The sequence below is a fragment of the Moschus berezovskii genome, chromosome 2, assembly GCF_049115385.1.
Source record: "Moschus berezovskii isolate FMDL1 chromosome 2, NW_MosBer_1.0, whole genome shotgun sequence".
NCBI lineage: Eukaryota > Metazoa > Chordata > Mammalia > Artiodactyla > Moschidae > Moschus > Moschus berezovskii.
In genome coordinates this window covers 7,182,043-7,207,192 of record NC_142461.1, presented here as the reverse complement: position 1 = coordinate 7,207,192, position 25,150 = coordinate 7,182,043, and the positions used below count along the sequence as shown (strand labels likewise).

At 52.5% G+C, this 25,150-nt stretch overlaps 2 protein-coding genes across 8 annotated transcripts; both read left to right on the top strand.

Annotated features, from left to right (window-relative positions):
- The first annotated feature begins 1,280 nt into the window (after positions 1 to 1,280).
- HMGCL (3-hydroxy-3-methylglutaryl-CoA lyase) lies at positions 1,281 to 19,396 on the top strand. Of its 6 annotated transcripts, XM_055397685.2 has the most exons (10): positions 1,420 to 1,435; positions 5,308 to 5,391; positions 7,324 to 7,413; positions 7,545 to 7,652; positions 8,315 to 8,410; positions 10,360 to 10,508; positions 12,993 to 13,056; positions 16,127 to 16,315; positions 17,628 to 17,753; positions 18,742 to 19,396. In XM_055397685.2, exons 4-10 carry the CDS (start codon positions 7,584 to 7,586, stop codon positions 18,841 to 18,843), a joined length of 795 nt encoding a protein of 264 aa, XP_055253660.1. In that variant the 5' UTR covers positions 1,420 to 1,435; positions 5,308 to 5,391; positions 7,324 to 7,413; positions 7,545 to 7,583; the 3' UTR covers positions 18,844 to 19,396. The 6 variants fall into 6 exon arrangements, with proteins under 6 accessions (XP_055253658.1, XP_088699617.1, XP_088699619.1 ...); XM_055397683.2 differs by lacking the exon at positions 7,324 to 7,413 and having other exon boundaries at positions 1,281 to 1,435; XM_088843485.1 differs by lacking the exons at positions 1,420 to 1,435; positions 7,324 to 7,413 and adding an exon at positions 1,464 to 1,482.
- A 1,218-nt stretch (positions 19,397 to 20,614) lies between these two features.
- Positions 20,615 to 25,141, top strand: GALE (UDP-galactose-4-epimerase). 2 transcript variants are annotated; one of them, XM_055397682.2, is made up of 11 exons: positions 20,615 to 20,721; positions 22,316 to 22,525; positions 22,684 to 22,799; positions 22,888 to 23,001; positions 23,210 to 23,386; positions 23,661 to 23,774; positions 23,852 to 23,918; positions 24,011 to 24,096; positions 24,209 to 24,286; positions 24,500 to 24,614; positions 24,777 to 25,141. In XM_055397682.2, exons 2-11 carry the CDS (start codon positions 22,405 to 22,407, stop codon positions 24,833 to 24,835), a joined length of 1,047 nt encoding a protein of 348 aa, XP_055253657.2. In that variant the 5' UTR covers positions 20,615 to 20,721; positions 22,316 to 22,404; the 3' UTR covers positions 24,836 to 25,141. The 2 variants fall into 2 exon arrangements, with proteins under 2 accessions (XP_055253657.2, XP_088699608.1); XM_088843482.1 differs by lacking the exon at positions 24,209 to 24,286.
- The last annotated feature ends 9 nt before the right edge of the window (positions 25,142 to 25,150 follow it).

Genomic DNA, 25,150 nt, shown 5'->3' with positions numbered 1-25,150 from the left:
TTATATTTATTTTAAATGCCATCTAGTACTTTGGGGTCTCAGACAGTAAAGAATCTGCCGGCAATGCAAGACCCAGGTTTGATCCCTGGGTGGGGAAGATCCCCTGGAGAAGGGAATGGCTACCCACTCCAGTATTCTTGACTGGAGAATTCCATGGATAGAGGAGACTGGCAGGCTACAGTCCTTGGGGTTGAAAAGAGTCAGACAGGACTGAGTGACTAACACTTTTCACTTTCAGCTGTCTAGCTGCAGGCTTGAGGATTCTGTCAGTTCTCTAACTGCTATGATGGAGGAGATTTGGGGGGCTGCGGACACATAACAAAACACTTATTATGTCTTGTTTTCTCCTTAGCTAAAATCTGAGTCCCTTGAAAACAAGGACAGTGACTTCTCTGCCTCTCCCAAGAATGCCAGTCAGTGAACCCACCCAGTAGCCTCAGTGCCTATTTGCACAATGTGTATCTTCCTGCTTAAAATCCAATGCATTGCTATTAAGATAGCTGTTATTAAGGAGTTCGCCAAAGCCCTGTGGTATAGTCCCTGCCAATACCTCCCATCCGAGTAGGAAGACCTCTTCTCTGCTCTCTAGTCATTCTGACCTTCTTTTCATCTTTCTAAAACAATCTTTTCAAACATTTCTAATTGCAGCGTACAGTAAGAAATGTATTTTATAGTGCAACCCAGTTTGTTTTGTAATAACAAACAGAAGCTTTGTAAAGCATTACTTAGCTTTCCTGCTTATACAAGGCACTCTGATATTTTGTTGCTTTTTAAAAGTACCCACTAAATTGATATTATTTTGAAAAACACCGCTCTTAAGCATTCAGTTTCTTTGCCTCGGGGCCTTTGCATACACTGTGCTCTGTCTGAAAAGCTTTTCCTGTATCCTCTTTACCTGGGTAAAGTTTATTCTTCAAGGTATGTAATCGAAGGATGTCGACCTCCTGCATTTAAGTCCTTAAGATCGTGATGAATGAGTTAATACAGGCAAATAAGTCAGAACAGCGCGTGGGAAAATAGTAGTGCTTGGTCTCAGTATTGCAGATGGTAATTCTACAGCTGTGCGTGTGGTTGTTCACATCTGTCTTTCCGCACCTCCCAGATTACAAAAACTCATTAAGTCAGAGACTGTGGTTAATTTTTGTTCATCTTTATAGAGTCCTCACTTGGCCCTCGCACACAAAAGGCGCTCAGAAACCAGGGCTAACGAAAAGGCCGAGACGGAACAGAAACGCCTACAAGCTCGGGGCGGAGCCAGCGCGCGGCGTCACCACGGCGCTCCAGAGGCCCCGCCCGTGGGCGGGGCCATGCCTACCCGGCCGTCAGTGGTCACGTGGGACTCCGCTGAAGCGGCCGCAGTGGAAGCTGGGCGGAGATGGCGACAGTGAGGAAGGCGCTCCCGCGGAGGCTGGTGGGCTTGGCGACCCTCCGGGCTGTAAGTGCCCCGGCACGCCCAGGGGCGGTCTTGAAGGCACCGTGAGGGTCAGGGTCTAGGACTTGGCCCCTAGCAGCTGCTCCCGGAGAGGCAGAGCCTAGGACTTCCCTGGTAGTTCAGCGGGTTAAGACTCTGCGCAGCCAGTGCAGGTGCACAGGTTTGATCCCTGGTAGGGGAACTGAGATCCCACGGGCAGTTCTGCGCAACCAAAAGATTTTTTAAAAAATCAATACCATTTCTCTGAGAGGTGAAGCCGGAAAGCTCTTTAGGCCAGAGTTGGGCGGTCTTTGAAGTCTTGGACACTCCACTCTCTGACTCGCCCAGATCCCTTGAGAGGCTTGGGAAACTGAACCTCAGAGATGGGGATTCCCTGGCTAGGGCTCTTCTTGGTGACCCTGGCATCTTTCTCTTACATAGAGCTTTCTTACATAGAGCTTCAGACTTCTTCAAGTTCCTCCTTAATGAAAGTCATGAATACTCAAGAATACCCTGCCAGTTCGAGTGGAAAAAGCTAGGTCATTACCCTCTGTCCGTCTCCATTTCTAGTTCTTTTTGCTTTTGGGGACACTTGGTCCCAGCTAGCTGAGCAGGAGTTGGATCGCGTGTTGCTGGATGTGATTCCCCTGGAGTTGTACTTTGGACCAATTCGATCCTGATGTTCCACCTTCTCTCCCATGCTCAGTGAGTGGAGGGAAAGTGTAGGAGACCTAACTGGGTAAAGAGTTGAATACATTGTGTTGGTTAAAGCTCAAGATGTGATGCCCTAGCGGTTCTGAAGCTACTTTTTAGGTTGAGTGACAAATCTCTAAATTCCAGTCATATTGACCTTTAACATGGAAAAAAAAAAATCCTCAGGGTTGGTTTGAAGGTTCAGGAAAATGGAACTAAAGCATTTGACATTTTTCTAGCTCTTAGTAAGTGATCAGTCAGTTGTTGCCTTGGAGTTTAGGAGTTAAAACTGTGTAGTGGTAAAAATTACATTGTCTTGGCAGTGGGGAAGTGGGTAGGGGGCTCTCAAAAAGCCACTTCAGTGTCTACTAGACCACCCTGGCCCACCAATTGTTCATTGCAAATAAATCCATGAAGTCCAGCATGAAAAGTTAAGAAAATTAAATGAGATGATGAATGTCAGTGTTGTTTGAAAAAATTCCTATTGTAATGAGATGGTAGTGGTAGCCATTCCATGGGGTTACTAGCATAGATTTGATGTCAGAACCAGACAGTTAAGTCCAGACTTCCTCACTTCCTAGCTGTGTGATTTGGGGGTTTTCTGAGGTCATTTCTTCTTCTATGGAGTTGGGAGAGTGATATATGATAGTCCCTCATCATACTGAAGCGACTTAGCAGCAGTAGCAGCATCATATAGGGACTAAATGAAGTGCTGATGGCTGTAAGGTGCTGATGGCTGTGGCACTGGACTTTAGTCATTATTAGCTGTTGAGATAGATACCATAGCTCAGGAGGCTGTGGCTCAGTATTTGTGTGGTTAGAGGGAATTATTTCTATGCAGAACAGTACAAAGGGAATTAACTAGGTGTTTAACCCAGGCAACCCAGGGTAGCTCAAACTGTAAAGGATGTGCCTGCAAAGTGAGAGACCTGGGTTTGGTCCCTGGGTTGGGAAGATCCCCTGAAGAACAACCCACTCCGCTATTCTTGCCTGGAGAACTCCATGGACAGAGGAGCCTGGTGGGCTACAGTCCATGCGGTCGCAAAGAGTCAGACACAACTGAGCAACTAGCACTTAACCCAGGCAAGATAAAACTGGGGGGACCAGAGGGTGGCAGAGATAATGTGGCCTATGGGTTAAGAGCGTGCACTGTAGATCCACACTGCTGGGGTCAGATATGGGCTCAGTAACTAGCTAACCATGTGACCTTGGGAAAATTACTTAATCTTCTTGAACTTCATATCTCTCATGGTAAAATGGGGACTTCAATAGTTCCTACCTAATAAGGTATTGAGAGGATCATATGGGTCAATGTGTAAAAGGCTCTTTTATATGTCTAAAACATAGTAAATGCTTCATAAATGTGAAATGTATATGAAGAATTATTATGAAGAAGTGTTATAGAATCAAGTTGATTCTTTTCTCATAAAAGGAACTTGAAACAAGCTTAACATTCTTTCAACAACATTTACCAGTTATTTATTGAGTCCCTGTTAGGTCTCAGGGCCTCAGGGAAATATAACAGTTAATAAAACAGAGTTCCTGCCTCTTGGAGCTTACATTCCAGTGGGATCCTTTTAGGGTAATGTACCAGCAGAGGCTCAACATCCCTACTGGAGGGAGATTCAGTTTGCAGGGACCTTCCAGCCTAGCCTGTTGACTTCATGAAATTCTGTGGCTCGTCACCTTAGCCTTTAGGAAGCTTTGTTGGCTAAAACCAAGGCCAGTTTGGGCAAGTTTCCGACTGATTGATAGCCAGGAATATTTCCTTCCTGAAGGGTTTCGGGAATGGGGATCCTTAGCGGATTGCTACGGCCTTCCCTCATAGCTCAGTCAGTAAAGAATCTGCCTGCAGTGCAGGAGACCTGAGTTCAATTCCTGGGTCAGGAAGATCCTCTGGAGAAGAAAATGGCAACCCACTCCAGTACTCATGCCTGAAAAATCCCATGGACTGAGAAGCCAAGCGGGCTACAGTCCGTGGGGTCGCGAGAGTGAGGACACAGCTTAGCGACTGAACCACCACCGGCGGGTAGATTGCCTGTACTCCTGTCCCCTTGCCCCACTGCAGTGTGTTTATCCAGATTCAACCTGGTGAAATGAAATTAACTTAAACAGTAATAAGTAGTACTACGAACAATAGAGGAAAGGGAGGAGAAAACCTCGTATTACTGGGTGGTGAGGAGGGGAAGATTTTCTATAGAAGACCATGTATAGGGCAGACTTTATGCAGAGGAAACTCCGGGCCGTTTTTTAAATATCTTCAAATGCTGAAGGTGTCATCTCCTCTCAGACTCACTCCGCTTGTCGCCACCCACCCTGTGATGATAACAGAACAGAGCCTCTTCCATCCCTGCCGCCCCACCAAGTCCAAGACTGCTCCTGTCCACACTTGGTAATCGTCCTCCTCTGGGGCAGCTGTGCCCCAGGCGTGTGTGCCAAGTCACTTCAGTCGTGGCCAACTCTGTGCGACCCTACGGGCCGTAGCCCACCAGGCTCCTCTGTCCATGGGATTCTCCAGACAAGAACACTGGAGTGGGGTGCCATTTCCTTCTCCAGCGGATCTTCCTGACCTAGGGATCAAACCCACGTCTTTTAGGTCTCCTGCATTGGCAGGGTTCTTTACCACTGGGAGGGTTTAGCAGCCCCCTGGGAGGGTTCAAGTCAAACTGGGCTTTAGGAGAAATCAGACAGTTCTGTTTGGGGACTTCTAAGTTTAAGAGGTACAAATAGGTTTGTTTAAAGAATAGTCTAAATGTCCAGTTGTCAGGTGGTTGGAAATGAGTCTGCACTTCAGGGGAGTTGGAAATGGTCCTGTACCCGGAGCATGAATCTCTTACTCTGTTCCTAAGTGAAATGTTCTTTTTGTCAGTTCAGTTCAGTTCAGTCGCTCAGTCGTGTCCGACTCTCCGCGACCCCATGAATCACAGCACGCCAGGCCTCCCTGTCCATCACCAACTCCCGGAGTACACTCAAACTCATGTCCACAGAGTCAGTGATGCCATCCAGCCATCTCATTCTCCGTCGTCCCCTTCTCCTCCCGCCCCCAACCTTTCCCAGCAGAGCAAATGTGGATTAAAGGGTGAGAAATATTGCTTCTAGTCTCAGTGTTAGTGAGAGGATGGATACATTCTTGCCGATTTGTCCCCCTGGAGAATTGTGACACTCTCTTCCTGTTACTTTTTGTTTCCTCTTTTAAACCAAAGGTCAGCACCTCATCTTTGGGTACTTTCCCAAAGCGAGTGAAAATTGTGGAAGTTGGTCCTCGAGACGGACTACAAAATGAAAAGGTAAACATGGAAATCAACCAAAAGAGTTTTTACAGGTATTGAGCATTCCATGTCATGGGGGCAGAGCTATACCCGACTTTGGACCTGTCTGGGAGACCAGGCAGGCACCTGTGACAGTTCAGCCCCAAGTGTTGTGACCCTTGGTCCATCTCAAGGCCCTGTGGGGCAGGGTGGATGGTAAGTGCTGCAGGAGTGTGGAGGAAAGGTGAGGGTGTGCCTGATCCAGCAATGACATGTCAGGGGATTTGGCCAAAGGAAGTTATGAAGGTCACATGCAAAGATTTAGCTTGAGGATGTCCCTTACAACCCTGGTGTAACAGCAGGACAGTTGCAAATAACCAACATGTTCAGTATGAGGAAAATTAGATCAAATACATTAGTGACTTCATAAAATGGAATACTGTGAAGCTGCTAATGATATAGGAATATATTAAGTGATGTAAGCAGATTATACAATACTGTATATATATAATTACATACATATTTATATATTAATATACATTTAATCTTATATATAAACAAAAAAGTTTGTGTATATGTGGAAGCATCTTCTAAGAAAAGGATCTTAGAATAATGCTGTGTGATATAACTTTCTATGAAGATGGAAATGTTGTAGACTTGAGCTGTCCCATACTGTAGCCACTAGATACATGTGGCTGTTAGGGACTTGCATTGTGGCTTGTATGGGGAATTGAATTTTTAAAATGTAGTTTCAGTTAGTTTAAATTTAAATAACCACATATGGCTCATGTCTAATGTACTGGACTGCACAGATCTAAAAAGTTACATACCAGGGTATTAAGAGTGTTATCTCTGGCAGGTGTTAGGGTGGTTTTCTTTTGTTTTTGGCGTGTTTTTCTGAAATAATCATGTGTTAATTATATTTTAAATTAAAAAACTTTAAAAAGTTTTAAAGCATGCTTCAGTTCAGTTCAGTCGCTCAGTCGTGTCCGACTCTTTGTGACCCCATGAATCACAGCACGCCAGGCCTCCCTGTCCATCACCAACTCCCAGAGTTCACTCAAACTCATGTCCATCGAGTCGGTGATGCCATCCAGCCATCTCATTCTCTGTCATCCCCGTCTCCTCCCGCGCCCAACCCCTCCCAGCATCAGAGTCTTTTCCAGTGAGTCAACTCATCGAATAAGGTGGCCAAAGTATTGGAGTTTCAGCTTTAGCATCAGTCCTTCCAGTAAACACCCAGGACTGATCTCCTTTAGAATGGACTGGTTGGATCCCCTTGCAGTCCAAGGGGCTTAGCCTACCTTTAATAGTGAATGCTGGTTGTAAAAGTAAGTTGTAAGCCCTCTGAGGGCAGGAGTGTGTCTGTTCTGCTCACCACTCTATCTGTAGCTCCTCGCACATTGCTTGGAACAGGGTGAGCTCTCGAAAGTTACTTGTGGAATGGATTAAATTAAAGCAGCAGGAGAGAAATTGGGTGTGGAGGGGCTGGTGAGAAGGACTTGGGAGTTTTAGGATTTTGGACCCAGTCTTGTAAGGACTAGGCAATTAGGGGAAGCTTTTGAGCAGGAGAGTGAGATAATGGAGACTGTGTTTTAGACGGATTCCTGTGTGGGATGAATTGGGAGAGGAAGACCATGGCGTAATCTACATGGGATAATGATGGAAGATTTGAAAATAGGAATCCACAGAGTCTGGTGAGCAGCTCGACATGGCGTGGGAGGGAAAGAGAGAAGTAGTGGAGCATGTGAGGATGAGACGCTGTGTTACTGAGATGCATGGAGGAAGGTGAGGCCCGTTGGAGGCCACGTCTCATAGGACCCAGAGAGTGAGTCATCACTGCCCTTTCAGGCCATGGCTCATTGGTCTCAGTCTGATCTTGATGGGGTCATAAAGTAACAAAGCCTTAGTTTCAAAGCCCATATGACGGGAAAATATTGTTTCCATTGTAAGTATTAACTCCTTTTCAAGTGAGAAACTGCTTCCACTGCAAAATGCTGTCTGTAGAACTGGAAGACAAGCCTGTACTGCACCTGTTGGCAGGATTGCACGTGAATTCAGGTTAGTGTCTGAAAGTTGAGATAGTGAAGCGGGTGCTGCAGAAAAAGCTTTGAACTGACTGCATTCTGAGACCATTTCATGACTGACTTGGTCAGCCTGTCTTTTTCTGGTATTTTCTCTCTGCATTACAGAATATTGTACCTACTCCAGTGAAAATCAAGCTAATAGACATGCTTTCCGAAGCAGGACTCCCTGTCGTAGAAGCCACCAGCTTCGTGTCTCCCAAATGGGTTCCCCAGGTGAGCCCAGCCTGCAGGCATATCTCAGATGCATTGGAAGTAAGTGGAGGTCAGGAATGTAGGTTTCCAGGTCTCCGCTTTTGTGAGCTCTCAGTGCTTCATAGTAACATGTGCAGCAAAGGAGGGTGACTTGGGAAGAAGACTTGGTCTTGGCTGTGCCCCGCCTTGCCTGGTGAGGCCTTCCCCTCCCCAGGTTCAAGGTGACGTCTCTAGCTCTAGAAGTCTAGAATCTCTAGGCCTGTCTAGAGATGTGGCTTCTGTGTTTGTCAAAAGGGGAAGCTGGACAACTGCGTCACAGAGACAGTCAAACGGGAAGAAAGATCCTGGTCCAGCTGAGCGTTAGGTGACAGAGCTGAGCCCAGCATCGGGCTCAGAGCACGTTCTCAGCCAGTGGCTAGACGTATCATTGCTGCTGGCGCTGCTCACGTAGAGTCGACAGTGTTAGCCACATGGAGAAACTGGGGTTCTCACCTGTGCCAGGGAGCCTTCTGGCTCATCAGCCGTCAAACAAGTAGTGAAAGCCTTGGGGAGACTCAGCTCTGCAAAAGGCCTCTTTCCTCCAAGGGTTCTGGAGAACAGAGATCTTGTGCTAAAAAGGCTTTCTCTCCCTGAGCTCTCTGCCGCCTTGGTGGTGAGTTGGCAATGTCTCCTTTGGCTCCCAGATGGCTGACCATGCTGAAGTCTTGAAAGGCATCCAGAAATTTCCTGGCATCAGCTACCCAGTCCTGACCCCAAACTTCAAAGGCTTCCAGGCAGCGGTAAGAGACTCATTTTTGGTTGGGGAGTGCCCCTGAAATGAGATGGATGGCATGGGCCCCTGTCTTGTCCCTGGGCCTCAGTCTCTGCCCCAGGATTCTGTCCGAACGACTTGTCTCCAGTGGTGGTGGGCATTGTCAGACAGACCCGGGGGCTGTCCTGGCCCCGCCACTCTCAGCTCTCTGATTCAACAAGCTACTAAACCTTTGAGCCTCAGGTTCTGCCCATGAAATAAGGTTAATGGTAGTACCTACCATTGTGAGGATTTCAGAGGACAGGATGCACATAAATTGCTTAGTAGGAGCCTGGTAGAAGGTGAATGCTTAATAAATGTTCACTCTTGTTCCTGTTGCCCGTCTCCTCTTTAGAGGTAAGCAAGCCCTCCACAAGATTTAGAGGTAGTTGCTAGTAGCTAACTTTTTTTATCATTTCAGATGAGAATTTCTTTGGAGATGTTGATTCTGAATTTAGGCCAAAAGGGACTTCCGGGGGTGGTGCTGGCAGCAGCAGTGTGGGTCCTTGGGGGAAGGCCAAGACTTCTTTGTTATTGGGATATGATTCACTGTTAATTTCCTACGGCTGCCATTACACAATACCAAAAACTCGGTGAAAGAGAACAAATGTTTTCTTTCCCAATCAGCAGGCTGGAAGGCCGCACACGGTGGCAGTAGGTTCCTCCCAAGGACTCTGAGAGGGCATCTTTCCCTGCCTCTCTGCTAGTTTCTGGTGATGATTAGCAGTCCTCGGTGTTCTCAGCTTGTGGGCGCATCACTTCAGTATCCGCCTGTACCTTTGCGGGCCTTTCCTCTGTCTTCACACAGGCGCCTTCTTCTTATGGAGTGGAGACCAATATGACTTCATCTTAACTCCATACATCTATCTGCAGTGATCCTACTATCAAATAGGGTCACATTCTGAGGCACTGGGGGTTGTTGTTGTTCAGTCACCCGGTCGTGTCCAACTCTTTGCGACCCCATGGGCTGCAGCACACCAGGCCTCCCTGACCCTCACCATCTCCTAAAGTTTGTCCAAGTTCATGTCTGTTGCATAGGCGATGCCTTCCAGCCATCTCATCCTCTGATACCCTCTTCTCCTTCTGCCCTCAATCTTTCCAAGCATCAGGGACTTTTCCAGTGAGTCCACTGTTCGCATCAAATGACCAAAATACTGGAGCTTCAGCTTCAGCATCAGTCCTTCCAGTATTCAAGGTTGATCTTGTTGCTGTCCAAGGGACTTTCAGGAGTCTTCTCCAGCACCACAGTTTGAAGGCATCAGTTCTTTGGCACTCTGCCTTCTTTACAGTTCAGCTCTCACAACCTTACATGACCACTGGGAAGACCATAGCCTTGACTATACGGACCTCTGTTGACAGAATAATGTCTCTGCTTTTGAACACACTGTCTAGGTCTGTCATCGCTTTCCTGCCAAGAAGCAATCGTCTTCGGACTTCATGGCTGCAGTCACCATCCGCAGTGACTTTAGAGCCCAAGTAGAGGAAATCTGTCACTACTTCCACCTTTTCCCCTTCTATTTTCCATTCAGTAATGGGGCTGGATGCCATGATCTTAGTTTTTTTTAATTTAGTTTTAAGCTGGCTCTTTCACTATCGTTCATGCTCATCAAGAGGCTCTTTAGTTCCTTTTCGCTTTCTGCCATTAGAGTGGTCTCATCCGCATATCTGAGGTTATTGATGTTTCTCCTGCCTATTTTAAAATTTTAAGCATGACCTTCCTCGCATGGGAGATGAGTGCAATTGTCCAGTGGTTAACACATTCTTTTAGTACTACCCTTTTTGGGAATTGGGTTGAGGATTGACCTTTTCCAGGATAGTACTGGGGGTTAGAAGGACACAATTCAACTTATAGTAGTACTCATATGTCATAAAATTCACTCTGGGTGGGTCTTCCCTCAAGAGAAAAATGCTGAAAGGAATTCACCTGGCTGTTGGCAGGTTGCTGCCGGAGCCAAGGAAGTGGCCATCTTTGGAGCCGCCTCTGAGCTCTTCACCAAGAAGAACATCAACTGCTCCATAGATGAGAGTTTGCAGCGGTTTGACGAAATCTTGAAGGCAGCTCGGGCAGCCAATATCTCTGTGCGGGGGTGAGTCTGACCACACTGGCGCTGCCTCTCCTTTCCTCAGAGCATTCTGGAACAGGGCCAGCCTCTGACTCCAGCGATCTCCGTCACAGGCTTCTTATCCTGGGTGCAGGGAGCCAGAGCTTCACACCCAGATGTCTTTTCCCGAGTAAACGGGGTCAGAAGAAATCCCGGCAAGTGCTTTCTCCCAACCTGATTTTTGGATCCTTTCACCCCACGAGTCCAGCGGGACAGGGTCTTAAACAGGGCTTGTGGAGGTCAGCATACCCTGGCTCCACCACCAGCTCGTCACACGTCCCTGAGGAACCCCCTCGGCCTCTGAGGTGTCTCCAGCATCACATCTTTAATGGCAGTAGTGCCAGGTATTGTCCACACACTATCTGATGGTGGCTTCTCAGTCACCCAGCACGGAGGGCACGTTCCCCACTTCCAGATGACGAAACTGAGGCTCCAAAAGGATGAAGAGTCTGCTGTAAGGTCACAACCAACTACAGCCAAAATGCGCGTCCGATCACATCACTGTCACTGCCTGGTTGAAAGTCTGTCGGTGCTCATCTGCTGTAGACTTTTCAGCTGGGTTACAAGCCCCTGCACAGTTCAGCCCCAGCCACTCTCTGCAGCTCACGTCTCCCCTCTGGCCCCGTTTCCTCTGCACACTGCATTCAGCCGGTGGGAACTTCTTTCCATTTGCCACATGGGCCAGTTCTCTCCTGCCCCTGGGCCTTTGCACGTGCTTTCCGTAGACTCAGACCACCCTTCCTTCTGCATCCTACTTGTCAGGGCTCACTCCTGCTCCCCTTCAGGTCCTCTCCTGGTGCCAGTTTCTCCAAGAAGCTTGCTTCTCTTCCTTCAGGTGGAGCCTGAGTGCCCTGGACGTCCTCTGACATAGCGTTTACTGCTTGTTGCATTCTCCACTGCCTCCCACCTCCCCCAAGACTCTGTGCTCTGTGAAGGCAGGCACACATCTCCCGTCAGTCCCTGGCGTGTGCTGTCTTCCAGCTCTGGGCCTAGCACAGAGCAGGTGCTCAGAAACCGATGGGCGGACGGATGGATGGGAAAGCAAGGACGTGTCCGCTCTGCCTGAATCCCAAGTCTGTGCTCTTTGCTCAGCATTTCTTTTAGCTTTTCCACGCTCAGCAGTGATTGGAGAGTAAGGAGAATGAAGATGGCAAAATACACTGAGTTGTTTGAGTCTGAAATTATCCAGCAAACATTTATCCTGCCTCTTTATATGCAGCACCATTTGTTAGAGTCTAGAAGATTTTGATGGAGCCTCTCCCTCAGTGAGATGAGTGGGCTCAGAAGCCATCTACACTCAAGATCCAGACTCCTCACCACAGCTCAACAAGACCCCGTGATCAGGCCGGTGGCCTCCTCTCCAGCCCCCTGTTGTGCCTCTTTGCCCCCTGCTCCGCACACCGCAGTTTTCCTGTCTTCTGTTGTATGTTTTGAACACACCTACTCTTTCATCAGACTTCCCCGGTGGCTCCGTGGTAAAGAATCTGCCTGCAGGTTCAATCTCTGGGTCAGGGAGATCCCCTGGAGAAGGAAATGACCACCCACTCCAGTGTTCTTGCCTGGAGAATCCCAAGGACAGAGGCCTGGCGGGCTACACTCCATGGGGTCGCAAGGAGTCAGACACGACTGAGGGACTAAACAACTCTTCCATCCTGGGGCCTCTGCATTGGTTCTTTGCCTGGAATGTGGCTCTCCGCCGTCTCAGCTCCAGTGTCGCCTCCTCGCCGAGGTCTTCCTCGGCCATCCTGGCTGCGGTCGGCCGCCTCTGGTGCTCCTGCCACGCTTCCCTTGTCTCTCCTTCACGGCACATCACTTTCTGAGGTTACCTCCTTCCCCTGCTAGATCACTGAGTTATCATCTGTCTCCCTCACTTGAAGCCTTATGCTCCGTGGCGGGGGGGACCTTCTCGGCCTTGCTCACTGCACTTCTCCAGTGCCTGGCGCACCGTGGCAGCTCAGTAAACCTCAGCTGAAGAAATGAGTGTGCGCGCCCCCTGGCAGCTCACCGGGGCCGCTGACCCCTCGGGCCTTGGGCCGGCCCAGCTCTTGTGCCCGCTTTGGTTTCAGGCACCCTCGGTCCTCTCCTGAGGGGAGCCCCACCCGGGCCCACGTTCTGCTCTCCTCACCCTGTGTGGTCAGCTGGCTGCTCGTCGAGCCTCTCTACCTTCTTCCCGGTGGCTGGTCTCTGGCTGCCTCCCCTGAGACTCGGGCATCATCGGCCTCCTCCCGCAGGCCGGTTGGCTTCTTCCCTTCCCTGCGTGGCGCTGCACTGCCCCCTCCTGGCGCTGAGCGGCACTGCCATCGTCTGGCTCACCAGCGTGGAATTAGCCTTTGCCCCAGGCCCTCGCCCTCCTGCCCAGCCTCAGGTTTGGGTGGGGCTGACCAGGGCGATGTGTCAAACAGCCAGCCTACCCCAGCGCTGTTAGCCGGAGGGCCCAGGCTCACACCATCCCTCCCTGTTTTCCCACAGGTACGTCTCCTGTGTGCTCGGATGTCCCTACGAAGGGAAGATCTCCCCGGCTAAAGTCGCTGAGGTGTGTGTGTGTCCAGCAGGGGAGGGCGGGTTCACGAGGCTTGGCTTCCATGCCTGCCCCTGTGTGTGCAGGTTTTTCTCGCCACCCTTTCCTTGTGGGTCACTGATTTCATTTGTTCACTCAGCTCCTTCTTTAAGACCCTCTGAGAGCACAGCCCTGCACTCACCCCAGTGAGTGGGGGCCACCTCCTAGCCTGACAGGGAGTCTCTGAAGCCCCTGCCCTGTACCCCAGAGCAGAAGCCTCTGACTCAGTTTCCAGTCTGGTCAGTGGAAGGTGATGACTGAGGTGAGGATCCTCTGCAGAGGGCTTCTTTCTTGTGTTTGGAGAGACATCCTGGAATGCGAAGTCAAGTGGGCCTTAGGAAGCATCACTACGAACAAAGCTACTGGAGGTGATGGAATCCCAGTTGAGCTATTTCAAATCCTAAAAGATGATGCCATGAAAGTGCTGCACTCAATATGTCAGCAAATTTGGAAAACTCAGCAGTGGCCACAGGACAGGAAAAGGTCAGTTTTCACTCCAATCCCAAAGAAAGGCAATGTCAAAGAATGCTCAAACTGCCTCACAATTGCACTCATCTCACACACTAGTAAAGCCATGCTCAAAATTATCCAAGCCAGGCTTCAGCAGTACATGAACTGTGAACTTCTAGATCTTCAATCTGGATTTAGAAAAGGCAGAGGAACCAGAGATCAAATTGCCAACATCTGTTGGATCATTGGAAAAGCGAGAGAGTTCCAGAAAAACATATACTTTTGCTTTATTGATTATGCCAAAGCTTTTGTGTAGCTCACCACCAACTGTGGGAAATTCTTCAAGAGATGTGAATACCAGACCACCTGACCTGCCTCCTGACAAATCTGTATGCAGGTCAAGAAGCAACAGTTATAACTGGACATGGAACAACAGACTCGTTCCAAATTGGGAAAGGAGTACAGCAAGGCTGTATATTGACACCCTGCTTATTTAACTTATACACAGAGTACATCATGCGAAATGCCAGGCTGGATGAAGCATAAGCTGGAATCAAGATTGCCAGGAAAAATATTTATAACCTCAGATATGCAGATGATACCACCCTTATGGCAGAAACCTAAGATGAACTAAAGAGCCTTTTGATGAAAGTGAGAGAGGAGAGTAAAAAAGTTGGCTTAAAACTCAACATTCAGAAAACTAAGATCATGGCATTCAGTCCCATCACTTCATGGCAAATAGATGGGAAAACAGTGGAAACAGTGAGAGACTTTATTTTGGGGGGCTCCAAAATCACTGCAGATGGTGACTGCAGCCATGAAATTAAAAGATGCTTTCTCCTTGGAAGAAAAGTTATGACCAACCTAGACAGCATATTAAAAAGCAGAGACATTACTTTGCCAACAAAGGTCCATCTAGTCAAGGCTATGGTTTTTCCAGTGGTCATGTATGCATATGACAGTTGGACTATAAAGAAAGCTGAGTGCCAAAAAATTGATGTTTTTGAACTGTGGTGTTGGAGAAGACTCTTGAGAGTCCCTTGGACTGCAAGGAGATCCAACCAGTCCATCCTAAAGGAGATCAGTCCTGAATATTCATTGGAAGGACTGATGCTGAAGCTGAAACTCCAATACTTTGGCCACCTGATGCAAAGAACTTACTCAATGGAAAAGACCCTGCTGCTGGGAAAGATTGAAGGCAGGAGGAGAAGGGAATGACAGAGGATGAGATGGTTGGATAGCATCACCGATTTGATGGACATGAGTTTGAGCAAGCTCTGGGAGTTGGTGATGGACAGGGAGGCCTGGCATCTTGCAGTCCATGGGGGTCACAAAGAGTCGGGACACGACTGAGCAACTGAACTGAGAAGAACACAGGGTGGGAAATCAGTTCGAGCAGCCCAAGAGCTTGTCTCATTTTGTCCTCAAAGCCACCCTGCAGGAAATCGCTTGGTTAGAACTCCATGCTCTCAGTGCCACGGGCCCGGGGTTCGATCCCTGGTTGGGGAACTAAGATCCTGCCTGCGGCACAGGGTGGCCAAAACCAAACAAACAGACCACCCTGCATGTCTGGAGCTGTTGTTACTCCATTTTATGGTTAAGGAAACTGGACACTGACTGACCTGCCATGCAAGTTGCATATGGAGAAAGCAGCCCCTGTCTGTTTGCCTCCAGTGCCCTCCCGCTCTTCCTGCACACCAGGTAGCAGCCAGAAACGAGCAGTGGTTAACAGGAGCCACTGCTTCCTGAGAGTGGTCGCTGCAGTCCAGACCTCAGCCTCCTGTTCCCCCAGTCCTCCCCAAAGGCTCGTCCTCGTTTTTCAGGAGCAGAGATTTAAGTTCAGGAAAGTGAGGTCCGCTGCCAAGGTTCCCCAGCCAGTGAGCAGCAGGACTGGGGCATTACTTCGGCATCACGTCACTCCGCCGCCCGCCGCCTTTGCTGCATCCTCTCCCGCCCACCGGCTGCCACGGGCTCCTTGTCACTCTGCCTGCGTGGGCAGTGGAGGAGGGGGCCCGCCGTTTCCTTTATCTTGCAGACCATCGAGTATCGTTTCCGTCCTCGGCCCTATCACATCCTTCCTCCCCCTTCTCCCTAGAGCAGCGGAGGGCAGCATCTCCTCGTGGAGCAGATCCCACTCTGGTTCTGCCATGACGTTAGCGGTTTACGGGATGGGCTTCTGAATTTTTCATAGTCAGGTCCTCCTCTTATAGAACTAGCACTTCAGACCCCTGACTTCACACATCTTACCAAAGATAGAGCCACGTGAAGGGAATCAGTTCTTCTGATTCCCCCCCACCCCCCTCCCTGGGTCTGACGCCACGTGTGAAGGTGGTAAGGGAAGGACCAGCTGGAGTTTGAGAGCCTCGGGGGAAAGCCGCAGGAGTTAGAGCCCGGGGCCTGCACCGATGGCCAGCGCTGCCCCTCACATCCATCTCCTGATAAGCAGAGTGAGGATTGTCAATCCCACTCACAGTTAGTTGTAAGGAGTCTCTGGTCCAAGAGAGCTTGGTGCCTCGGACATGGACATGTTCTGCATAGGATGAGGACCCCGGCTTGAGGAATCCTGGGTCCTCCAAGAGCCTGCTTGTCTCCCCAGGTCACCAAGAAGCTGTACTCCATGGGCTGCTATGAGATCTCCCTGGGGGACACCATCGGCGTGGGCACCCCTGGGGCCATGAAGGACATGCTATCCGCTGTCCTGCATGAGGTGCCAGTGACAGCCCTGGCCGTCCACTGCCATGACACCTATGGCCAGGCCCTGGCCAACACCTTGACAGCTCTTCAGGTAATCAGGGCATGTCCTCAGATAAAGGCACACCTCCATTCTCCCAAAGGGCAGGGCGGCAGGACAGCTGTGTTTCATTTATTCTTTCAGCAAGCCTTCACTGCGCGCCCACACCTGTGTGCCAGGCCCTGGGCTGGCCACAGTGGATATGGACATACCACCCTGCCCTGAAAGTGCCTGCATCTGTCTATCAGGAGAGACAGTGGAGAGTTAGGTGATAATCCTAACACACTGTGACAATGCCATGGGGACTGAGGACCGTCCCCATCCCAGCTGGGGGTGGGGGTGGGCAGAGAGGATTCGCCAGAGAAGGCCTCGGCGAGGCTTGAAGGACATGAAGCTGAGCAGTTGAAAAAGGGAAGCGGAAGGGTGACCAGGCAGCACTGCATTGTAAACAAGACTAAGGCAGGGTCGGGAGGACTGGGGTGCCCTGGCCCCACCACGGCATGCAGGGCTGTGAGTACGCATGCGTGCACCAGTGGGGGGTGGACGGAGCAGACACAGGTCACTTTGGAGAGCGCCTTTGATGCTCTTTGCCCAGAGACTGGACCAAGACCTCAGACTGAGTTTCTCATGAGATTAGCTTCCTGTGGGTTGGCCCAGAACAAGGGTGCCATGGCCCAAGAGTCCCTTAGAAAGACAGTTCTGCATGTCTGAACACAGGCTGCCTTGCTGCAGGAAGTCTAGTGCAGTGTTTAGGTTAGTAGAGCAATGCTGGGCCGCCTTTTTTTTTTTTTACCTATTTTTCTCTCTCATGTTACCTCCTTGAGGCTCATGTCTTTAAGCCAGATGATTCTATGACTTTCTGGGTCTTATTTTCTCAGAGTTGAGGCTTAAGGAGAGAGAAAATGATACAGTCATCTAGGAAAGTGGGAGAACTGATGGAGAGAAGTGGGATCAATCCAGAGAAGTGACCTTGGGGTCAGAGGCCTGACGTGGGGTGCAGGGCAGCGGGGGGTGAACGAGCACAGGAAAACAACGGGGGTCTGAAACCTCAGCAGTTGGGAGGAGTTACTTTAGGTGAGCGATCAGGAAGGGCGTCTCTGAGGAGGCGGATTTTAGGCTGAGAAGAAAAGTTGAGTCAACCATGAAGCAGGAGAGATTCTGGCAGAGGAAACTGTAGCAAAAAAGACTCACTGTTTTAGGAACCAAAACGAGGAACAATTTCTTCCAGTGGGATTTTCATAAACTGAAGGAATGAATAATTTGAGTGGAATTTCAGGCAGCCACTGAGAGGGAGGTTTACCAGGACCGGCTTGGTAGGCTCAGACCCCCCCCAGTGACAGCCATGTTCCTCCATACTTGTTTTCAGATGGGAGTGAGTGTCGTGGACTCTTCCGTGGCAGGACTGGGAGGCTGTCCCTATGCCCAGGGGGCGTCGGGAAACTTGGCCACCGAGGACCTGGTCTACATGCTGGCTGGCCTGGGCATTCACACGGTAAGCCCGCCTGCCCCCTGGTGGTGACGGCCCCGAACTGACCGCAGCTCTGCCTGAAGCCAGAGCTGCTGGGTTTGTTCCGGGTTTTTGTGGTGGTGGTGGTGCAGTTAAGACGGGAAGGGTGCCAAGGGACTAGGGCCTTTCTGTCATTCGATTTGAGATAACAGAGTATGGTCGATGGGGGCCATGAGAAGGCCAGGCCCTTGGTGTGGGTTTGAGATTTCCATCCGCGGCAGCGCCAGGGTGCAAGGAAAGAGCCCTGGAAGGGGCAAGGCCATGGCCTGAAGTGAGTCAGTTCTCTCTGGATCTTTGTTTTCTCCTCTGGAAAAAGTGAGAGCAATAGAATTGCGTGCACCTCTCCCCTCCCCCTGCCAGGACTCTGCCAGAGTCAGTGAGGGAAGCACCACAGCATCTGTGCTTGAAGATCAGACAAAAACCTAGCCCAGCCACTCACAGGCTGTGTGACCTGACAGATGACTTCAGCACTTTGGGCCTAAGAAATGGGAATAAATAATAGCACCTGTCTCAATAGGATAAGTAAGAAAATGTAGCCCAGAGCTAAGCAAACAGTACACAGCAGTGAATAGGAGCTGCTGTTGTTAATATAAAGAGTTTTCAGTGTGGCCTTTCTAGTTGGTGTTTCTAACCCTACTTCTCTGCCTCATCACCCTTACTTCATACGCAGCATTTGACCACTGTGGGCCTGGCCTGTGCTAGACCCTGGACTACCTAACAGGACTGTTGAGCTCCCTTCCAGGGTGGCAGCACCTCAAACCATGTCACACACTGAGGGCAGTCAGAGGGGAACCCCACATGCCAGGAGGACACCACCTCAGAGACAACCGGTGTCCCGCCATCAGAGTAACAGGAGCATGGTTGTCTTCACCTTCACTTTCTCAGCATCATGGTTTTCTGTCCAGTCAGATGTTTCCCTGGGTATTGAGGGCAGGTTGTGACTTAACTGCATCCTCTGACTTATTTCTCAAAGGGTGTGAACCTCCAGAAGCTCCTGGAAGCCGGAGCCTTCATCTGTCAAGCCCTGAACAGAACCACCAACTCCAAAGTGGCTCAGGCTACCTGTAAACTGTGAGCCACTTGCTTCCCGAAGCCCTGGGGCCAGTGTGGGAATAGGGACTCCTGTGGGTGAATCATGATGGGCATGTGGACATGGGAAGGCAGTCAACCATCAGCTCTGCACATGGGGCTCTCCTGGAAGGAAGGAGGTGGACAGGAGCTGCCTGGCTTCAGGCCCTCCCTGCCTGACCTGAGTATGAATGAGCAGTTTGGGCAGCTGGAGGTCTCCATCCACCTGGACTCAAAGGCCCAGGAGTTGAAAGGGCTCTTGGGAACCCAATTCTCTGGCCTAGGTTGATCCTCAAGTCTCAGACTCTGGGTGAATCCTGCCAGCTGGCCACTCTCCACAACTCGTTGCTGCCATATTCTTGAGGGCCATCGTTCTGTGACTCTGTAGGGCAAAGGGGCCTGGAGGAATTTTTCCCTCAGCCGGCAGAGGGCATTTGGTGAAGGGGTGGGTGCTGAGCAGCTGTGGTGGCCACCTGCCAACTCCAGCACCTCTGCAAAATCTCCACTTTGAACATGATTGTTGAAAACAGATTATGTAATTAAAGGTTTAATGACAACCATTCCAGTGTTCTCTTGTGCCAATGTGTGTATACATGGGGCGGGGGGGAAGCATCTTTACATTTCCTCTGAGAGGAAAACGTAGGCTTCAGTTTATTAACCCCTGAATTTTCTCCTCCTTCTGAGAATTGGGGAAATTGGTGGTAATGACTTACTCAGCCATGACCAGGGAACCCTGGAGAGGTTGTTTCTGAGGCTGTTGGCTCTGTGACCAGGACTGTTTGTGGCACAAGGTCCTCTGGGCCAGGGCAGGCGCAGCTCTAGGCGCCCTGGGGGCCAGTCAGCATCCCTGCTGGACTCCAGCAGGCCCAGGGCGCTCCAGGCTGTGGGACGCCTGTGTGCATTTCTTCCTCTGCTCGGGTTTCCTCATTCAGTATGTATGTTAGTGTCCGACTCCGCGACCCCACGGACTGCAGCCCACCAGGTTCCTCTGTCCATGAAAGAATACTGGAGTGGGTTGCCATATCCTTTTCCAGGAGAATATTCCCCACCCAGGGATGGAACTGGGGTCTCCTGAATTGCAAGCAGATTCTTTACCATCTGAGCCATCAGGGAAGCTCCTCATTCAGTATGTCACGCCTTTATACACACCATTCCTTAGCCCTCCCTTTATTTTAAAGAGAAACAGAACACTTTTCTAGCCTACTATGGTAGGCAAGGTGCAAACCGTTCCGCGAGGTTGGGGGCCACGGTGTGCGTGAAGGCTGAGCGCAGTCGGCGCTGTAATTCGTGTTTTAGTCTCAGGGCTCCCTCCAGCCCTTTGGCGGGTTTTTAAAACTAGATTTCCCAGAAGGGCAGCCTATGAGAGACCCCGACCCACTCCCTTCCATCGGCGCTGCCCCTCCTGCCTCTCCGTTCCAGGCAGCCATCTACTTCACGCCAGGCTTACTGACAAAAGGTGGGAAACCTGGGGGCGAGCGGGGAGCCGCGGTCTTGCGCGCCGCGCTCGGCTGTGGCTCCCGCTGCAGGATGGCTGCCGGGCGCCACCGACGAGCCGCATCTCCCGGGGCGCAGCGCCTGCTTCCAGGGATCGGGAAGCGGGGGCACGCCAGGTCTCCCGGGCCCGGGGTGCCGACCGCGCGCTCCTCCGCCCACCGTCCCGGCACCGGTCCGTACCGCCCTCTGCGGACGGTGCCGCGCAAGCGTCCTGGAGCCGCGGCGCTCTTGGTCCGCCCGGCTCCCCGTACTGCCGGCTCCCGACAGACAAGTTTCTTGGGGGCGTGCGGGGGGCGGGTCCAGGGCGGAGCGTCGGCTCTTAAAGGGACCGGTCACGGAGCACGGGAGGCGGCGCCGTTCGAGACTGCGCGGGGCGCGTGCTGCGGAGCAGGTTTGGGAGGCTGATGGGGGTGGGGCCGAGCGGGTTTGAGAGGGGCCGGGTGGTCCGCTGGGAGCGAACGGGAGTCTCGGGGGTCCGGGCTGCGTTCTGGGCAGAGTTCCGCCTAGGCGGGCTCGCCCCCGCGGCTCCCAGCTCCCGCTGCCTTGGCTGGGGCGGCCAGGATTCATTCATTCCCGGCCGGGGGGACTCCTAGTTCTGCCCCCATCCAGCCACCGCCCGAATCCCCAGCTTGAGACTCTAGGGCACTCGAGCGCTCACGGCCCTGCGCCCCCTCCCCTCCATTTTACGGATGGGGAAGACTGAGGCGACAGCTGACCGAAGATCACCCCACGTGTCGGAGGGAGGGCAACCTTACCGGCCTTCCTGCCTCCCTGGGGTCCCCCGCCACCATTTTCGGGGTGCCTGCACACTGTTTGGTGCTCGGTGGGGCGGGGGCGGCTTCAACGTCTAGGGCAAAGTCCGGCGGGAACCAGTGGGGGCAAGGGGCGAACTGTTTGGGGAGGGGCGGGACTAGATCCAGATTCTAAACCCGCCGTCACTGGCTGTGTGACTTACGCAAATTACTTAACCTCTCTGACCTTAGTATCCTCTGTAAACTGGCAGTAATAACACCTGCCTCATTAGGACGTTGGAGGAATTCAGGGAGATAATGCAAAAGTGCCCAATACAGAGCCTGGCACTCAGCGGGCGTTCAGTCTAGTGGGTTAGGAGCTGTATGAACCCAGAACAGGATTAAGGCTGCTTGGAGGAAGGCGGCTGCGGGCCAGGCTGCGCCAATGAAAGGCCTCAGTGTCTGGACTTCCTCCCCCGCCAATCCCCCCGCCGTCTCTGCCCGCGGAGTTTGTTCAGGGCGGCGGTGCACACCTGGCAGTGAAATCTGGGGCCAAAGCCACGTCTACACCACCCTGTTGAGCGCCGCCTAGAATGAGGCGGGATTCTTACCGCCAGGCCAGGAGTGGCATCCGCACTGCCCGAACCAGCCTGACCGACCTGGGTGGGGGTGGGGCCCACTCCAGGACTACAGTGCTGCAACCCCAGAGCTGGGCTCAGACCGCCGGGCAGAGGACCCACCCTGAAGCCATCTGCTGTATTTCCTGCCTCTCCCAGTTGACCTTTGTGGGAGAGGGGGCGGGGGGCGGGGAGAGCTGCTTACCCCAGGAGGTGTTGGTCAGTGAACCAAGGAGCCGGTTTGTATCCAGTGATGGCAGAGGGACTGGGAAGGTCTGGGTCTGAGCAGACAGAACTCTTCCGGGGCTCTTGAGAGTCCAGTGCTGCTGCCTTGTCTCCTTCTGTCCAGAATTGTCCAGTCCCCAGACGCCTCAGGGAAGCAGTGTGGAAACTCAGGTTCCATCTTCCCAGCCCCCGGTCAATTAGGGCTAGAACGTCTCCACCTATAACGTGTGTCGGGCCTTTAGAATCACCTCATCTGACCCTTACATGACCTCATGCTCATACAGTTATAAACTCCATGTTATAGAGACGGAAACTAGGGCCAAGAGAGAACTGGTCTCCAAGGCCTAAGGCCAGAAAGTGATGCTCTTCCACCTTGGACCAGGGCTGACTCCAGACCCACCCTATTAACTAGGACACACCACTGCCTTGGACGCCAGCTTCCAGGAGGCTCTGAGCAGACAGCCTCAGCCACTTCAGAGTCTCTGTCCTGAGCCGGGCATAATGGCAGAGAAGGTGCTGGTAACAGGTGGGGCTGGCTACATTGGCAGCCACACTGTCCTTGAGCTGCTGGAGGCGGGCTATTCGCCCATGGTCATTGACAACTTCCATAACGCCATTCGTGGTGAGTGGGGCAGGGAGAGGGGGCCTGGGACTCCAGGGGGGATGGAAGGGAAACCCTGGATTCTACACCCACCTCCAAGGCGTGTATGCCTGGCTAGTCCCTTGGGAACCCATCTCCCCATTGCCTCTGATTTTGATGGCCTCTGTGTGCCCAACCAGGAGGGGGCTCCATGCCCGAGAGCCTGCGGCGGGTTCAGGAGCTGACAGGCCGCTCTGTGGAGTTTGAGGAGATGGACATCTTGGACCAGGCAGCTCTACAACGTCTCTTTAAGAAGGTGGGCACTTGGCAGGAAGGCAAGCAGTGGGCACTTCCAAGGGCCGGGCCTGTAAGCCACATCTGATCCCAGCTTTGCCACCCCGCAGCACAGTTTCATGGCAGTCATCCACTTTGCGGGGCTCAAGGCTGTGGGTGAGTCAGTGCAGAAGCCCCTGGATTATTACAGAGTCAACCTGACGGGAACCATCCAGCTTCTGGAGGTGAGACCTGGACCGGGGACAGACCCCGGGAGGGCCCCGAGCCGGGCAGGCAGTACCAAACACGGTGGCAGAGCCCAAGCTGGCTCACACACTGGACACGTCTTCCGCTCTCAGCCACAGTCTCCCCTTCTATAAACGAGAGCTCACACCTCGGCCCCCTCCACCTGGGGGCAGGCAGGGGCCACTGACGCCTCTCCTCCGCGGGCAGATCATGAGGGCCCATGGGGTGAAGAACCTGGTGTTCAGCAGCTCAGCCACCGTGTACGGGAACCCCCAGTACCTGCCCCTGGACGAAGCCCACCCCACAGGTGGCTGTACCAACCCCTATGGCAAGTCCAAGTTCTTCATCGAGGAAATGATCCGGGACCTGTGCCAGGCAGACAAGGTAAGGGCCCCTTCTGCCTCAGCCTGGGCCCCGCTCTTGGGCCCCTCACAGCCTGCCCCGAGCCCGAGGATGGGGTCCTGAGCCACCCTCCCTGAGGCCAAAGCTGGGGCTCAGGAAGTGGTGGTGACTTCAGGCCTTTCAGGGAGGGCTGGATCCCCTGCTCCTTTCTAAGGACAGAGAATGAGCAAGGTGGGGGGGTGGGAAGGCAGCTCTGGATTCAGGTGGGCCATACAGCTTGCACCCCAATCCCCTCTGTCTGACCTGCATCCCACAGGCCTGGAATGCAGTGCTGCTGCGGTATTTCAACCCCATAGGCGCCCATGCTTCAGGCTGCATCGGCGAGGATCCGCAGGGCATCCCCAATAACCTCATGCCCTACGTCTCCCAGGTAAGGGAGAAGGGAAAGGAAAGGGGTGGGCTCCACAGGTGAGGGCCTGGGAAGAGCTAACCAGACCTCCACCCCAGGTGGCGATTGGGCGACGGGAGGTACTGAACGTCTTTGGCAACGACTATGACACTGAGGATGGCACAGGTGAGCCCAGGAGCCGGAGCAGCCACGAGGGAGGCTGAGGTGGGACAGAGGCTGGAACAGACCCCTCCCTGCAACCACTTCCTCCTCTGCAGGTGTCCGGGATTACATCCACGTCGTGGATCTGGCCAAGGGCCACATCGCAGCCTTGAGGAAGCTGAAGGAACAGTGTGGCTGCCGGGTAAGGGGAGAAGGGAGAAGTGGGGGAGCCGGAAACAGAGACCAGGACCAACGGGGCCCAGAGGGAAGTCGGTCCACCCCCGCCACAATCTCTGCCCTCCTTTCCTGGGCAGATCTACAACCTGGGCACTGGCACAGGCTATTCAGTGCTACAGATGGTCCAGGCCATGGAGAAGGCCTCCGGGAAGAAGGTAGGCTGGCAGCCCATCCTGCCCCACCCCCAGCCCCTCGCACTGACATACCTGATGGGCACGAGTCCCGCTGTCTACTCGAGCCTGCCTGAGGCCTTGATGCCTAAGAGCGAGACCCTACTCCACACCTCCATTTCTGGAGGGCTAGTCAGCAACTTGGTGGGTGATGCTGGGACTGGTTCAGCTAGGCTACAACTGCCCCCTCTCCTGCAGATCCCGTACAAGGTGGTGGCCCGGCGTGAAGGCGATGTGGCTGCCTGTTATGCCAACCCCAGCCTGGCCCTCAAGGAGCTGGGCTGGTCAGCAGCCCTAGGGCTGGACCGGATGTGTGAGTGCTCGCCCTAACCCCTGACCCTTGGTGCTTACCTGACCGCTGGGAGAGACTCAGGGGCCAGGAAAGGGGTCCAAGCTAGCCCATCCTGGGCTGCCCAAGACGCTGCGGGCCCTGCACTCAGTGTGGCCCCTGAGCACGGTCCTCGTCCCGTTCCAGGTGAAGATCTATGGCGCTGGCAGAAGCAGAATCCTTCAGGCTTTGGCACGCAGGCCTGAGACCCTGGCCTCCCACAGACCAGAAAAGGGAAAGAAGCAACTGCCTGCTCTCCAGCCTCTGGCAGGAACCCGGGTGCCCCAGAGGCTCCACTACCTCGGACCCCAGCTGGGCCCACTGAGCCCGCCGGGCACGAGGCCAAGGTCTCAACTGACCAGGTATCAGGGGTCTGTGTGCCACAGAGGCCAGGAACCCATGCAGACCACCAAGGCTGAGTAAGACAGAAGCCCCTCCTCCCAGGCACTAATTTATACTGCTATGAAGGAGCGTCCCAAAGTATTTAAAATAAACAGTTTTCATACACTGGAGCAGATACT